Source organism: Buteo buteo, chromosome 10 (assembly GCF_964188355.1).
Source record: "Buteo buteo chromosome 10, bButBut1.hap1.1, whole genome shotgun sequence".
Classification (NCBI taxonomy): Eukaryota; Metazoa; Chordata; class Aves; order Accipitriformes; family Accipitridae; genus Buteo; species Buteo buteo.
In genome coordinates this window covers 37,759,626-37,774,107 of record NC_134180.1, presented here as the reverse complement: position 1 = coordinate 37,774,107, position 14,482 = coordinate 37,759,626, and the positions used below count along the sequence as shown (strand labels likewise).

General features: G+C 41.1%; 1 protein-coding gene across 5 annotated transcripts in view; it reads left to right on the top strand.

Moving 5' to 3' along the window:
* Positions 1-14,482, top strand: part of CC2D1B (coiled-coil and C2 domain containing 1B) — a 35,764-nt gene that overhangs the window by 8,810 nt on the left and 12,472 nt on the right. For all 5 annotated transcript variants that reach the window (XR_012651826.1, XM_075037101.1, XM_075037102.1 and 2 more), the window contains 14 exons: positions 412-531; positions 1,628-1,765; positions 3,785-4,058; positions 4,562-4,686; positions 4,826-4,901; positions 6,040-6,150; positions 6,480-6,610; positions 6,897-6,969; positions 9,135-9,247; positions 10,047-10,239; positions 12,517-12,689; positions 13,338-13,463; positions 13,987-14,045; positions 14,305-14,421. Coding sequence is in view for 4 of the 5 variants with exons in the window: in XM_075037101.1 (XP_074893202.1) it covers positions 412-531; positions 1,628-1,765; positions 3,785-4,058; positions 4,562-4,686; positions 4,826-4,901; positions 6,040-6,150; positions 6,480-6,610; positions 6,897-6,969; positions 9,135-9,247; positions 10,047-10,239; positions 12,517-12,689; positions 13,338-13,463; positions 13,987-14,045; positions 14,305-14,421 (1,829 nt within the window). In the remaining variant the exon portion in view is untranslated. The remainder of the gene's footprint in view (positions 1-411; positions 532-1,627; positions 1,766-3,784; positions 4,059-4,561; positions 4,687-4,825; positions 4,902-6,039; positions 6,151-6,479; positions 6,611-6,896; positions 6,970-9,134; positions 9,248-10,046; positions 10,240-12,516; positions 12,690-13,337; positions 13,464-13,986; positions 14,046-14,304; positions 14,422-14,482) is intronic.

Sequence of the window (14,482 nt, the reverse complement as noted above, 5' to 3'; positions counted from 1 at the left end):
CGGAAGGAGTGTTAAGCAGTGTTTTTGATTGCCGTTGTTAATAGATGCTTTTGGGAAATTTCAAATTTGGGGTTGAATGATCTTTGTAGAAGTACTTCTCTGAACTTCTCCAGCTTCAGGTCAGATCTCTCACCACAAACTTGTGTGGTGATCCTGGAGCTGCAGCGTGGCTTTTGAGTGGTAGCTGGCTTCCTGTTGTGAATACAAGTAGAACCAGTTTCATTTAAAAATTAAAAAAAAAAGTAATTAAAAAAACCAAAAAAACCCAGAATATAAGATGTTTAGACTCTCTGTTTGGGTTCAGGGTCCATCCAAAGGTTTTGGAGCTTGAGACTTGATTTTTATTTTGTCTTTTGAGGAAATAGAAAATTTTGAGCAAAAGCCTTTTGTTGGCTTTTATTTTTACTTCAGGCAGAATTGCAAGAAGTTCTGGGGGTGGAAGGCGAGACAGGAAGCTGTGAGGATGAAATGATAGCAATGGAGCCATCCACAGCTGAACCAGAAAATGAGCAACCTGAACTGCAGCCACAGGTAGGAAAGAGCTTCGTATTCCTGACAGTTTTGCTGAATCGCTGTTGTGCAGCTCATACGAGGGTCACAGACCAGGATTTAGAGAGGTTGTCTTGTCTTCCAAGGAAGGAGAAACCGCACTATTGCTGCCTTCTCTGTGGAAACCAATGCTGTATTGATATAGGTGAATGTTTTGCTTTGTTCAGAGGATGATTTTTAATGTTAGCATAGAATTGAGGAGATAAACAGTTGTAGTGAAGCATGTCTTGTCCCTCACTGGACTTATGAGCATGCAGACTGCAGATCAGGGTTCCAGAGTTTGTATCTTCCCCCTCAGAGTATTGAGCGGTGCACTGAAATTGTGAGACTTGTTATAACTCAGCATCTTTGACATCTTGGTGGAATTTTTCTCAGTAGCATTAGCTTTCTTAGCTTCATTTGTCAATCCTTTATTCAGTTGCTGCCATGTTTCTGTTGTGTGCTACAGATTCCGGTGGCCTTGTGCATTGGGCCCATTAATAAATGGGTTTAAGAGCATTTCTGTAGAGATAATGGCAATAATTACATCAGCAGCCATCTGAAAGGTCTCTGTAGCTGCAGAGTGTTTGTAAGTAGCTACTCATAACTTTGCTTAGGCTGCTTTTGTCCCTTAACTAATTCCAGGCTGTAGGAGGAGGAAAAAGAGCTTTTGTAGTAAAACCAGGTTGAAGAAGCCCAGAAGGGAGTAAACTAGCATGTTTCAAAAATAAGAAGAGAAAAAGACAAGATTTGTGCCAAAATACCTCTTCACACCCTCTGTTGTGTGGTGTTTGAGAGACTTTACTGTTCTCTTCACCTACTCTCTAACCACATGGCTCCAATTACCCTGTAACTGTGAGTTTTCTAAATGTCTCCACCCATTCTTCTCTATTACGCCTTTGAGAGAAAGCCCAGAGGTGGATCCAGGGACCGTTAGCATAGTACAAGTGCTCCTCTGTTTTAGAGACTTTTTCGTCCTTGCGCTCTTGATTAACGGGACTGTGTGTAGAAGAGGAGTATTTGTTTTTCAGTGCTGTGAGAAAACTCATATAGTTGGATGAAATAAGTTTTCTTGATTTGTTTTATTATTTTTTCTGAGACCACCTCACTTCCTGCTGTTACCAGTGAGCTGCAACAGGCAATAGAGAAGAGAATTGCTAACTATAGAACAGCAATTTCTAACGCAAAGGAGTCAGGTGAGAGTGCCAAAATACGCCGATACGAAAGAGGCCTTAAGGTAAGCTGGGTTCATCAGGTATGTGAATGAGGGGGAGGCAAAGTCAGTTCTCTAAAGTGTAGTTCAGAGTCTTTCCAGATGTGTAAATTTCTTGAAAGGGGAGAGAAATTCTAATATGCTGCCTTGAGTTACTTTAAAAACATTTCTTGTTACTTACTACCAATCTGATGTAGCAAATACACAGATAAAGTGTAACTTCAAATGCCTTTTGTGGGTCAGCTTTGTTTCTGTTGAATGTGGCTAGTGGTACGTGGAGGCAGGGTTTGGGGTACGTGCTGATATTAAATGCACCCATCTAGATCTGAATTTGACCTGTGATGACTGTTCAGTGTTACCTTAAAGCAAAGTTTAGGAGCTTTCCTAGCACATACACCTTCCAATTCATCACTGATGCCTTCCCTTAGATACTAACCTTCCACTCAGTTCTGTGAGACAAAGGAAGGTGATACCTTTCCCTGAGCGTGTTGGCTGTGCTTGAAAACTAATAGAAAAGGATTTTTCATTAAAGGAATTAAAAATTACAGCAAGGAGCCGTTGCTTCAGCTTTACATCTTTTCAGCCAGGTGGCGTGCTTGTAGTTAGTTGGTAGTGCTTGGTGACTGCCGCTGTGCAGAGTGCCTGTATTTCCCTGTTTGTTTTCATCTGGTCTCCTGCATCACCTCAGACAGCAGCAAGCTCTGTCTTGTTGAGCAAAGCTTTATAGCTCAACACTGTCCACTGAAGGAAGAATGTAATGTCTCGCTAGCTACCAGGTGTCTTAGGGTACAAAGGGAACAACTGAGGCCAAACCCAGGGGAGGAGATGCACAAGAAAGAAGTCTGTATGTGTCTACTGCCTGCTAGCTCTGAAAGGAACGTACATGAAACCACTTGACCTTTCAGAGAGCAAGAGGGATAGGCGAACCAGCTTATTTCATCCAATAACGAAGTTTAGTGCGCTGTTTGCTACTTCCTTTGCTTTTCAAGGTAGGGAGTTTCCCTGTGCCTAAGCAGTGTATCTAAGGATAATAGACTAAATCTCACTTCACAGCTCACAGTTCCTTAATTAGCAAAATGACATGCCAACAAATGGTGTACAGTTATCTCTTGTACTTAATTCTTGGAACTGAGAACTTTAATCTCAGTGTATAATACCACTTCCAGTCAGTCTGTCATCCCACACGTGGAGAAGAGAGAGCTGTGTGTGGGTTGCTGTACTGGTCTGAACCCCAATCTCACATGCAGTCAGTCCAAAGTATCTCTGCCACTGTTGCTTAATAGGTCAAACAATGTCATGGCTAACCAAAAATAGCAGTGATTCTGGCACTGATGAGATTTTGTTGTTGTTGTTGTCTTTCTGTCCTTCCATTTCAGTTTCTGTAGAAGATGAAAGGAGCAAAACTTTTGTTTTGGCTTAAAGTGTGTGGTGGTCTTTTGTCTGAAACTTAAATTGAAAAAAAAATAAAAACATTGAGAAAGGTAATACTTGTGGTGAAGGAAGGGTTTTAAAAAAATGAGCAGCAGTTAAGCCGTGTTATAAATGGTGAGAGCTTCTTGCCATAGGTCACCAGCTGAAGCTCCATTTCCTTTGTTAGTATTTAGTGGCTTTTCTCATTGCATTAAATAGGTATGCAGACTCCTTCCTTCACTGAATCCACATAGGCAGTGACATTGCGGAGTAATGTATTTTATTTTGTTTTAAAGACATAAAATCTGTCTACAGTTGGTATAAATGGCGTCCTTGGTGACTTTCTGTGACAAAGCTGAGTGGACCACATCAGCTATCCAATACTTCTAGGTGTTGAGGTACTTGCAGTTTGGTAACGAGTCCTTTGCATTTGTTGCTCTGATAATTGGACACCTTTCACTAGCGCTGAAGTTGGCCTTGCAGAAAAATAGGGAGCTAAAGGGCAGCAATCTGTAGTGGTGTGCGTAATAGATCCCATTGCGTGTAAGGGAATGAATTTCTGTTTTAATGGTTTTATGCTAGTAATATGTTTGATGAAAATGCCTATTGACTTTGCTGTTCCATCTCTGCCAGACACTGGAAACCATGCTGGCTGCAGTGAAGAAAGGCAAAAAAATCAATGAGGAAGAAATGCCACCTCCTGTTGCAACAGGAAAGAGCTCCTCTCACTTATCTCAAGCTGCAGGAGTGCAGCTAGAGAATTCAGGAGATTCAGTCAGTGTCCTACCAGAGAATAAACCTGAGTCTGCTGCAGATGATGAGCAGAAGACTTCTCATGAGGCAGTGCAGCATCTGGAATCAGAGTCTCTACAGGGTCGTGCTGGTTCTAGTCCTACGGTGGAAACAGGTACGATGACCTGAGAGGATAAGCAGTTGCAACACTATTTTAATGCTACGTCTTTCGTGATATTTGAATTGTGTAGCAGAGCACTGCTTATGTTGGAACTTCCATGCTGAATGTTTCAGATAGAGTTGTCAGTGGGATGCTGAATTTCTGGCAGTGGAATCAGTTATTGTTATAGAGCTCTTATATGCACTATATCAGTATCTTTCACTTAACTTTTCCTGTGCCTTGGTTTCCCCTTTGGTATTGTGACATGTGGAATTCCAAGCTTTAAAAAGTATTGAGATACTGACTGAAAGACCTTTCTCCACCCCACCCCCAATTTGGAAAAGTGGGATTGTTGTGTCTGGTAGGACTTCTGGAGACTGGAGGAAAAAGAACTTTTGTAAGATGGCTATGTGATTTAAAGCAAAAGAGAACTAATGCAGGTTTGAATAGATGGACATAGCAAGGGATGCACATCTTGCATGCTCTGTGTAAGTCTCAGCATTGTTTCATTCTCACAGATCTCCAGAACAGCAGCGCCAGAGCAATACTACTGAAGAGGCAGAAGGAGTATAAATTAGCGGCTCTAAAAGCTAAGCAGCGAGGGGACCTGGAGAAAGCAAAGGAATACATGAAGGCAGGCAAGGTATGCACACAAAAAGTCTTGAATGCTAAACATACCCTATGCTGTACCCATGTGCATTGAGTGTCAAATATTCATTACAGCAGACAGCAAGTCTTGGACATACTAGCATAAATCTTCTGTTTTGTTTTTTCTGCATTAGAAATTCAATGTGGTCTTGGAAGCTTTGGATTGTGGGCAGCCAATAGACCTCCAGAATATGCCTCCATCTCCTCAGGGTAAGGCTCGTTTTACAAAAACCCTTTTAGAAGTCTCTTTATGCTGTAATAGAATGATTCTGAATTTGATTGCAAAGAAGAATTGAAGATCACTTAGGTCTGAGGCTTACTGCTGATTCAAATTCTAATCAAGACCAATGAAAAGAAATGAGGTATCATTATTTATATTGAAGTTACTCTCTGTGAATTACAAGTTCAGGTAGGTATCCATGTCTAATATTCCTATTTTCATAACTTTAGATAGTAGCAGCAAGTGTAAGGGAAAGAAGGGTAATGGCACACCTTAAAGTTTACTGTAATACTTGATGGTGTTACGTGTTTCAACTGAAGTTCATAACATTCAGATTAAGAGATTAATGAACAGATTACAGTGCAGTTAAGTCTAAATCTTAAAGCAAGTTACCAATATTAAAGATACTTCAATCCTTGTAAGAGAGGGTTTTTTTAAATAGATCTAGTATCACCACCAACAATTAATATTTGGTCTGCGCAGCTCAGTGTTTTAAACAATTTGCTTCAGATTATTTATTCTAAGAAACTAAATGACAGATTATTTTATTTCAATAAATGATGAGATTTATGACTCCTCAAGTTATAAACTGATCAGTCAATGGCATTGGAGAGAAACTTCACCCATGATATAATCTTGCCTTAAAAAGTGCAAGATCTCTGCAGCGGATATTTTTGTAGTTTTCTGAAATAACTACTGTTATACAATGCCAGAAACTTGGGTGTCTGAATAGATGATATTACTCGCTTCCCTTTTTCAGCACATCTTTTGTTACTAGGATATTTCAGTCAATTAGCAATCTTGTTCACTCTTTCCATCTGTCAAGATACCAAGTTATATTTTGGGGAGAGAATTCTTAGAATACTTGAACTGGTTTTACTCCCACCCCCCCCACCCCACCCCCGGCAGCACTAACCTAAATTAAATCAGCACTTGAGATTTTCTATTATATAGCATTTTCCCTGAATAATGGGAACCTTAGACTTTTCTAGCCATGCAGATACTGTTTTAAAATCAAAAAGCTTTCAGGAAGATGATGTGATCAAATTACTGGTTTTCTGAGTAACATGGGTTGACTTGCAGTTTACGGAACACGCTGTGAAACTTCCTGCTTTCCTTGCTTTGCAGATCTTGAAAGCCTAGGAAACATACAAGATGCATCCAAGCAAAAGGTACCAGATCCAGTGGGAAGTTCCCAGGATCTTACAACACCTGAACCTCAGACCCAAGAAGCTTCAGGTAGGACTTTTGGGTTTCTGTAGCAAGCCATAAAAATAGCAGGGCTGGAAGGCACTTTAAAGTCTGCCCTGTCCCACTGAACTGCAGCAGGATTGAGTAAACCTAGCTAATGTTCCTGAAATTGTTTGCTGCTTATCTCATCTGTACTTTTGTTCTGGATCAGTAATGGAAATAAAAGTTAATAAACTTTCTTTAGAATAATTGTATTCATAATAAGACTTTGCAATGATGTTTTTGTCTCTGCAGAAGGTAAGAAAGGGGAGGAAAAAGGCAGCTCATATGTTTTGAAATCTAATCATATGGCATTTCATTGTCTGTCTTATTTCAAGCTTCCTTGCAGCAGCCAAAAACAGTGTTGGAAGCGTTGCAGCAAAGGCTGGAGAAGTACAAGTCAGCAGCAGCACAGGCTAAAGCGAGTGGGGATGATCGAAAAGGCAGGATGCATGAAAGGATAGCCAAGGTAAAATGAAAGTGTAGGAAGCTGCTTGCATCCAGCAAAGCCATTTGAATTAGTTCTCTTGCCGAAGACTTTTTCAAGGCTGAAATAATTTGTGTATTGTCCTTCTGTTTGAAAAGACCTCCAGTAGGGAAGCTGTAAAGCATTCGGAGAAAGAAAGAAATAGAGACAATGCACATATTATAGCAAAATACTGTGTATTCTGCAATATTTATGCTAGTTAAGTACAGATGATTGCTAATTTATAGTCAATTCCACTTTATGTCTTACTGAGTGCCTTTGATTACAGCAATACCAGGATGCCATAAGAGCCCATAAAGCAGGGAGAAAAGTGAATTTTTCTGAGCTACCTGTTCCTCCTGGTAAGTATGAATATAAAATGTCCTAATACCAAGTTTTGTATATCTACTGGGCTCTGAAGGAGGTGTGCAGATATTGCCTCCTCGTCCTGTGGAACAGCTCCTCCTTTTTCTCAGTGAGTAGGCTGGCCTTGCTGTTCATGGTATTGTGAAACTGCTTATTAATATGCTCCCAAACTTTCACACTGGTGAATATTCCTGACTATTGACTGCCTGTTTGACAGCATTGGAACTTAAAACTGGGGCTATTTGAAAAGTTAAACAACTTAACCATGGGCAGGTGCTGAAAATGTTACCTGTCTGTCCTCTGTGCCAACCCTCCTAGAAGAAAGAGTAAGCTTGGGATATATTGGCTTCTTAGCTTACTGGAAGCTGATTTTTGAAACTGAAAAAATCTGCCTGATGTCTCCCATTCTGTTGATTGCCAGCAGGAGCCTCAGAACTCTATATTTAATGAATCATCTTCTTGCAACACCTGACAAGTCAGATCAGTATTGCAGCTCTCATGGCTAGTAAAAGTAGTTTACAGAGACAAAGCAAATCATGCCTATGGTCACACTGAGACAGTGACAGAGGCAGAAACTGAACCTGCTTCCTGAGACACACTGTGTCCTTTTTGTCTTCTTCAGAACGTACAGTGCTGTGTTTGTAAAAGTTTGGGCAAAGTCATCTATGAATGCTCCACCTCTGGTTTGAATGATAACTGTTTCTCCCCTAGGAAGCATTATTCTTTTATCTTGTGCCTGACGTGTTCTTGTGAAAAGTTACACTTAGCACTGCGAAGTGGTGCCTAGACTTTGTAAGTTAGAAAAGTGACATGGACCTTGTGGCCCTTTTGTCACTGTCAAATGTAGCAATGGCAAGCACTGTAGTAGTAGTAGTAAAGTAGGCAGTGCCAGCTCTGTCAGGTCATGTACTGCTTTGAAGCTGTCCCTGAAAAGCAGTTTAGCATCCCTTGTCCTAGAACGTGATCCGTTTCTTGGTAAATACCAGTTTCTGTAAGAGTGAGGTACTCCATATTTTCACCTCTGAAAATATAGATAACTCCTCAATTTCCTTACACATTAGCTGCATGTTTTTCAGCCATCATTTAGAGGCCGTATGATTTACATTGAAGACAACCATCAGGCAGTCACTGAAACTAGCAATGAGATTATAATGGACTGGCAGTGCATTTCATTGCATCAGGATGATGATAAGTACCAGCCTTGACCTCCTTGGAGACAGAAATGCTGCGGAATAATGGATCAAATGTCACATGGGGGCAGCAGCATAGGATTCTGTGTTCTGCCTGCCTGTGTACCTCAAACTTGTTCTGTCCCTGTAGCAGCCATCTCTAGGTTCAGAAGCAGTTTAGTCATTATTTCTTGGCACTTCTAATGAGACTAGCAACAAGAATACTTGCTACATATTAATGAGATAAATCTTATTAACAGACATTTTATAGTAGTGGCTCTGGGTCTCTGTTGTTTGAAGCTGACACTGAACTGGTAGTGTGAAAGTGAGAGCTGATCTTCCATCAGCAAGCCTTCCTCCCATCCTTAAAAGGATAATAAAATAATGAAAAGGATCGTTCTTCACATACTTCACGTTTAACTACTGTGATTCTGCCTTACTTTGCAACATCTGCATTGCAGTGGATTTTCAGCAGAGGCTTAGTGTGTTATCCAGATGTCAGCGATGTGTTGTTTATTACTCTATGGGGTAGCACTGATTTTCTGCTGGAATGTGTACCAAGGTGAGACATCGGGGGGCGGGGGGTGGAGAGCCAGCAACTTTTTGTACAATCTGCTGTCCTTTTGTGCAAAGGAGAGAGACTAAATTCTTTGCTGGTTCTGGGGGCATCTCTGTTACCAAAGTCGTGAGGTTGTGAGGTTCCGTGGCTAGCTGCCAGTTGCTCAACTTGGAAAACTATGCTCTGTTATTGCATCATTTTAGCATCGTCTCTTTAAGCCTGGGTATCTGTGAGAGATCTGATCTGAAGCCCACCACTCAGACTTTATCTAGCAAGGCTTTGTGGCCTTGGCCTCAGTCTAGGTACATTGAATTCTGAAATATATTAGATAATAGGTACTTGGATAGAAATAGCTTCACAGAAAAGAAGAAATATGGAAGACAGAACAGAGGTCTTATGCAACTCTTTACTTCTGTATTCCTTTCCTCCTCAGGATTTCCCCCTCTTCCTGGTGTTGCAGCAACGGATGGTGACAGCACAATAGCTGCTGTTCTGGAAAGTGCCAGCAAGCTGGCAAACATGGAGGAGAATGATGAGGAGGAGGAGGTTAGTATTTCTTAGTAGGATGTGTAAAAGTTACAATGCTGTCTCTTGTGGTATGCAGAGATGAGGCCATTGGATTTCAGTCAAGCAAGAGTAGTGAGATGAAATACATTTCCCAGAAGTCTGAAGAGTACAGGATCTCAGCAGTAATTTCAGTTTGCATTACAGTGTAGGAGAGAGAGGGATGAGATGTTACTACAGTCAGTACCTGCAGACTGTATGAGTCCAGAGTTTGGCTCTTTCATAACTGTCTTGTATGTGGGTTTTATTTTCAAAGCAAACACTTCCGATCCTGGCCACCCCTTTATATTGTTCTAAAGTACTTAAATCTGTATTTTCATCCTGCATCCCAGTAGCTCCTGTGTTTGTGCTTTCCCAGGATGTTCAACACTGCTTTTTGTCAGGCAGCACCAGCCTTTAGACTTTGTTTTGATTTCTTTATCTCTCTAGACTTGATTGCTGATTGTGCTTTCAATTGGAGTAGCTTTTAATGGAGAGAATTCCTGGATGATGTTTTTTCTGCATGCATCGGCTTTTTTTTAAATCGCTGCCTTGTTGAACATTCCTTTTGTCCCTTCTGTAGTGGAGGTTTGACACTTGCATTGGTCAACTACTTACTGGTGTGGCATGGCTCATAAACCTTCAGAAGTTAAAATTTGCTGTCTGGAATATTATGCTCCCTTTAAAAGTGATACCAGAAGGCTAGTATAGTGATAACCATGGTTGCTGATGCTTGAGATGCTGTGCTCAACTCTGGAATAGATTTTACGTGTTTAATATGAAATTCTTTTTGTTATGCTAGAATGAACCTCTGACACAGGCCCCAGTTGCCAAGAAGCCTGCTCAGCTGCCTGGAAAGCCGACTCAAGTTGTTAAGCCAATTACAGTGCCATCTGCTGTAGCCGAGGAAGAGAGCTCTCTTGAGCATGTGAAACGAGCTACATCACCCTCCACCCTGGACAAGGCAGAGTCAATGGATCATCTCCCTCCAGCTGGTAAGGTGAAGGGATCATCATTCCCAGTGATCCAGGTGCAAGTCGTTTGCACTAGTTTAGGTTAATACTTTGGTAGAGACTTCTTTTCATTATATTTTAGCTATGAGCCTGTGAATGTGTGGCATAGATTTCCTGTGACAGGAACCTCAATATATGTGTCTGCTGGAGGGCAGATCCAGACCAGCCATGCAGCCTTATTTCACAGAGGCAGCATGTGTAATTATCAGGGTGATTGGGTTTTTAATTAATTTTGATGTAACAAGTGTATCGATTCATAATGTTTAAACTCCACTCACAGTTGAACTTTACATATACTCTCATTAAAGTGGATGGCTTGCCAGTGTGAATTATTCATTGATCTAATGCAGCTTCCTACATCAAACAGTGGTTTCTGCCTAGTGCTTCATCCAAGGATCTCAAACTGGCATATAAGCAGTAGTTCATCAATCTCTAGTCCTCCTGTTGCTAAGGTCACTAAACAGTTGTCCATACAAGATTAATTGTACAGATAGTAAGGGAGAGCCACCACCTCACAGTGCGGTTTGGGCACACACGAGCAGTGTTCAGGCTCTCACTGATTCTGTTGTCATGCCTTGACTGTAATCCCATCCTTCTTCCATTCTGCCCTGGGTAGTTCCCTCAGGACAAAGCAGAACTGCATAGTTGGCTGATGCAAGTTCTTTTGCAGAGTGCAGAGGCATTTCATGTTGCCACTGTGATTAGCTCATAACTCTTCTCTCTAGAAAATTCCATGACTAGTTTACAAAGACCACTAAAACATAGTAGTTGTCCATTTTGGCTTTGAAAATCTGTGAATCCTCAGGAGTTTTGGTTTTTGCAATTTTAGCTTACACATTAATCTTTTGAGTGAATTGTCCTAGACTTATGCTGTGAAGCAATTGATAATACCTGGTCTCTGGTGTTACAGTAATCTCTCCTGGGTATTTCAAGTATTTTAAAAGAAGACCAATGGGTGCAGCAAGAACCTGGACAAATCAATACTGACATGATTTTCTCAACAAAATGTTAGTACTTCACTATTGTAAAGCTATATTTCACTAGCCAAAGTGCATTCTGTGATCCAAATGTTACTTCCTTCCCCCCCAGAATCATGAAGTGTAGCTTACAGCTGCCCATAGCTGATAAATCAACTGTAAAAAACCTGCCTTTTTCTTGTCAGAGAGTGCAAAGCATAGGGAGGTGTGGGAGTGGAGTAGTGGAGCACTTGCACTTAAGGCCTATACCAGGAAAGTCAAGGAGCCAAGATCAGTTGGATTAATGGCTTTGCTCTGTCCATTCTCCGCAGATTTTCTCTGAAAATACCTGTGCTCTGTGTCTCAGCCTCACAGAGCACACTGTGGGTTTTGTCTCAGTGGAATCTGGGCTAGTTACCTTGTTTAATTAGTTTGGGTTTGGCTGACTGGGCAAATTGCTCACAGCAGCAGGACAGTGGGTTCTTTTGCAAGGATGAGAGTAAGTTGATTGTCATCTGACAGCAGTGAGCATAGTGTGAGTGTCACTGGTATATTTATTTGCTGAGACAGGCACCTCTTGCAAATGTTTAGCTTGTGTAATCATGAGTAGAGTGCAGTGGTGAATACAGTATAAGTATCTTTGGAAATGACTGTAATCAACTCATGCTGCACCATTTCCTAAGTGAGGTATAAGAAGAAGCAGGATGCACTGAGCTGGTACAATGTAAAGCAATCTTTTCTGACTTGTGCGGTTGTCCTTACTGTTCTGGGAAGCAAAGAGGAGACGCAAGGATTAATAAGAAACTAAGATGGCAAGGAATTACAAATAAACAGAGGTGATATGTCTGAATGTGCCTGCACAGTGGTTCATCTGGGTTTTTTTTCTGACAGATCAGGGGAGAGGGAATAAATGAGTACAGAAGATGCTCATAATATTTGCTGTCTTTTAGAAGTTAACATGTCAAGCTGAAAGTTTGAATTCAACTTCTGCTTTGGACCAATCAGCTGTACTGGATTCTGTCCCCTGTCTGAAAATAAGGGGCTGTGATTACTGTTGTGACATTTGTGAAGTGCTGTAGGGTTTTTTTGATGAAGGATGCCATGATAGAAGGAAGTTTGTTTCTTTTTCTGATACTTGAAATTGAAACTGGTGAAGAAACAGTTAAGTGCAGTAAGGAAATGTCCTTATTTGATATCTGTACTGTTCCTGACCTTTTTCTGGCTATGAACTGAACATGATAAACCTGTTTCAGGGGCATGGCAGTGTCAGATGAGTGAGGGTTTTTATACAACTGTTTTTCAGCTAGGGAACAGCTGGAATTTCTGGAGAACAGAAAGAAGCAATACATGAAGGCAGCCGTCAAAGCAAAGAAGGAAAATAACCTTGAACAGGCTAAGATGTATCTCAGAACAGCTAAGAGCTTTGACCTAAAGATTGAGCAAGCAAAATGTGGCAAACCTGTTGATATTTCCAAGGTTAGTAGGACTGTTAGTATTCTGCTTTGTTTCACATGCTTAGACATCTAAGTGCTTGCTTCGATTTAATAAATATTTCTTGACAGAAATTAAGTTAGTTTGCTCAAGTGACATATCTGGATATTGAGCCCTGAAATTGCCCTATGTTTTTGTTTTAGTTTTTGTTTTGTTTCTTTTGCTGCTCCTCAAATGTGCCAGATTTTGAGAAAATTTAGTCTCTGTGAACCATTTAACTCCTTGATTTACAATGGTACACCTAAACCACGCAGCTTGGAAGTGTTCCCTGGGCTTAGGGTGTGAGTACATCTCCTAGCTGTGTCCTAACTCCATTTTGGGATGGGATCCTGTGCATGTGATATGGTGATGCCCTGGTTTCTCTTGGTGTTTGGGTAGATGGGGAAACCAAACTGCACTGTGATAGCTCTCCTGACCTGAATAATCAGGGAACTAGGCCTGTAAGACATTTTGCAGTGTTTTATGACTTCAGTAGTTGTCAGGCAGTGGTGTAAGTAGTGGTTGGGTTGGAATTGCCTTGAGAAGAAAAACAACCCATCTCCCTTCACTGACCTTTCCGTACATTCTGACTGGTTTTGTCTACTTCATTTTTTTCCTATAAGGGCTCTGAAATATGGTGTTCTTGTGTTGCAGCTGCCATCACCCCCGACAGATGATGAGGGTGATTTTATCTTCATACACCATGAAGATGTCAGACTGTCTCAGAAGGCAGATGAAGTATATGCACAGCTCATAAAATTGCTGAAGGACCAACATGAGGTGACTGTTTTATCTCTTTTGGAAATGCTTTCTTTTTTTTTTTTATTTCTCTGGTGTTTATTAGTATTATAATCCTATCATTGTTTCTGTGGGGTCTTTTGTTTTTCTCTTAAAATACTTTTGATTTTGTGTGTCCTAAAGTGGAAAATTTTCAAAGTTGGATCCTCTACTAGTTGAAGACAGAGGGCGTGCTTGGAGGCTTGGGACTATCAAATTATCACTATTAAATATGAGCACTCAAGTTTGAAAATAGTACCTGAATGATTAAGACTAACCCTTGGGAGAACCTCATATCTAGAAATTAAGTGCTTAGAAAGTAATAGGGCAGAACAGCTCAAACAAATGCTGTGCTCAGCTTTGGGCTTAAAGGATTGGGCAGGGGTGGATGGTTTGGGGTGACTTGGGAAAACTCTTGGCTTTCCTTAAATTAGATTGTCATCAACCTCAAAACTCTCTGTCAGTCATGAATCTGTGTGTGAGGATCACTGAGTGCATCTGTATTTGGTTTTGTTTCTGTTGACAGAGGTGTTTGCAGTATTCCAAGCAATTCATGCATCTGGGAAATGTAGCAGAAACGACTCGGTAAGACCCGCTGCCTGCTGTTAATCGTCACACAATGTGGTCATTTCAGGCTCGAGTCTGCCTGACCCCTCTAAGAATGATGGGGGTTCAGGCTGGTAAGCTGCTCATTATGTGAAAGGGTCAGTAACTGCGAGGCCTGCATCTCCAGGCCTGCTCCTCTGGTCTGAGGCTTAGTCTGTGGCCTATATCTGGCAGAATGCTCTGTTTGATGTTCCAGCTTGTGTGTAGCTTTTCTGTTGTTTGTTTGCCTTTTCCATAGGTTTGAGAAACTGGCACAAGGTTGTAAAAAGGATATGGACATCCTACAGCTTGCACGAGCGCAAGGAATGGATCCTCCAAGCCATCACTTTGAAGAAAGAACCTTCAAAATGATAAGGTGTGGAAAACCAAAGGGATTTCTCAGGCAGACTGGAATGAGTTTTCTGGTTTCTAGGTCT